The 1,473-nt window shown below is 45.8% G+C and overlaps 1 protein-coding gene across 1 annotated transcript in view; it reads left to right on the top strand.

Annotated features, from left to right (window-relative positions):
* LOC121812217 (cyclin-dependent kinase 4 inhibitor C-like) overlaps positions 1-1,035 on the top strand; it is a gene marked incomplete at its 3' end in the record, with an annotated part of 3,485 nt that extends 2,450 nt beyond the window's left edge. Inside the window, 2 exon segments of the mRNA XM_042213693.1 lie at positions 603-783; positions 867-1,035. Coding sequence (XP_042069627.1) covers positions 603-783; positions 867-1,035 — 350 coding nt within the window.
* Between the last annotated feature and the right edge of the window lie 438 nt (positions 1,036-1,473).

Genomic DNA, 1,473 nt, shown 5'->3' with positions numbered 1-1,473 from the left:
GATTATCAGCCCGTGCCCTGATTTTAAACGTGCTTTTTTGTTGTTGTTTTTGCTCGTGCACTGTCTGCGTGTCACACGAGCTTTAATATGAACGATCATATTGGGTGCAGGCCTGCAGCTGAACGGTCCACTCAGAGAGGAAGCTTCTCCTCGTTGACCGCTCATCCAACATATCGTGTGCTCGCGAGTTCATAATTATGCATAGTAACTTTGAAATTCATACATGCTGACATGCACGAGTCCAGACGAACTGGTGAAGATGTTTTTCACCTATCTGTATGACGCAGTCCTTACCTGTCTGCCACCAATAGAAACAGGTCCGCTGATGCTGCTGTCCAATGGCAGGCGCAGATTTTCCCTGTGACGACAAGAAACGTCAGGAGGAGAGGCGGGGCCAATGCGGGGCCAATGAATTAATAGCAATACACTTATTGAGCATTAAATGCATTAAATTGGGATTTGGTGTCATGGGATGAATTTAATATTTACATATAAAAATGATAATCGCCAGGCACACCCTGGGCAGCTCCTTAAAGCTTCTTCTTCTCCTAAATTATCTCCCGCATCCATCCTCTCTCTCCCTCCATGCTGTGTGTGTGCAGGTAGTGAAGTTGGGGGACTCCCGGGTCATTGACACTCTGCTGCAAGCGGGGGCAAATCCAAATGTGCCAGATCCCTCCTGCGGTCTCACCGTGACCCACGATGCCGCTCGTGAAGGATTCGTGGATTCTGTGCGCGTGCTGCTAAACTATGGGGCCAACGTTAACATCGCAGATGAAAGAGGTACGGAATTAAATGATTTGATTTACTTCTGCTTTGTTTTCTTCTCGCACCTGGTTTTGATTGACCTATAACTCCATATGAAGGTAACCTTCCGCTGCACCTGGCCGCCAGTAAGGGTCACCTGGAGGTTGTCAGGCTGCTCATTGGATACACCGAGAATCGCGGCGTACGCAACAATGACGGACTCACCGCCGAGCAGCTCGCGCGCGGCAATGGCCACACGGACACAGCCACGTTCATCCAAAACCATCCGTGAGTGGACCAAACTGCACCTTACACGAGAAGAGTTTCTGCTCCCAAAATAATATGGGAGGGATTTTTCCTGAGCCCAGTTAAGTCAAAAACACAAAATAAAGGAACAAAACAAAAGTTTTAGTGTGTGTGTGTGTGTGTGTGTGTGTGTGTGTGTGTGTGTGTGTGTGTGTGTGTGTGTGTGTGTGTGTGTGTGTGTGATGTTTAGCAATAAAGAGCCATGTAAAAGATGTAGGCTAATTATTTTACATGCAGTACAGTGGTTTGTGCTCTGAATATTTTGTAGTTTTGTGAGTTTTAAGGCTTCAGACGTGAGTTTGTTTTTTCTTGTTTTGTTCGTTTTTGTAATTCTGACCTTATTGGTTTAATTATGAATGACCTAAAATGACATTAGTGGACAAATTCCAGCTGCTGGAGCATAACAGTGAGATGTAAAAA

Source organism: Haplochromis burtoni, unplaced genomic scaffold (genome assembly GCF_018398535.1).
Source record: "Haplochromis burtoni strain Fernald_Lab_line unplaced genomic scaffold, NCSU_Asbu1 Contig_468, whole genome shotgun sequence".
Lineage (NCBI taxonomy): Eukaryota > Metazoa > Chordata > Actinopteri > Cichliformes > Cichlidae > Haplochromis > Haplochromis burtoni.
The sequence above is the reverse complement of the archived record's forward strand: the minus strand, read 5'-3'. Positions and strand labels throughout refer to the sequence as shown.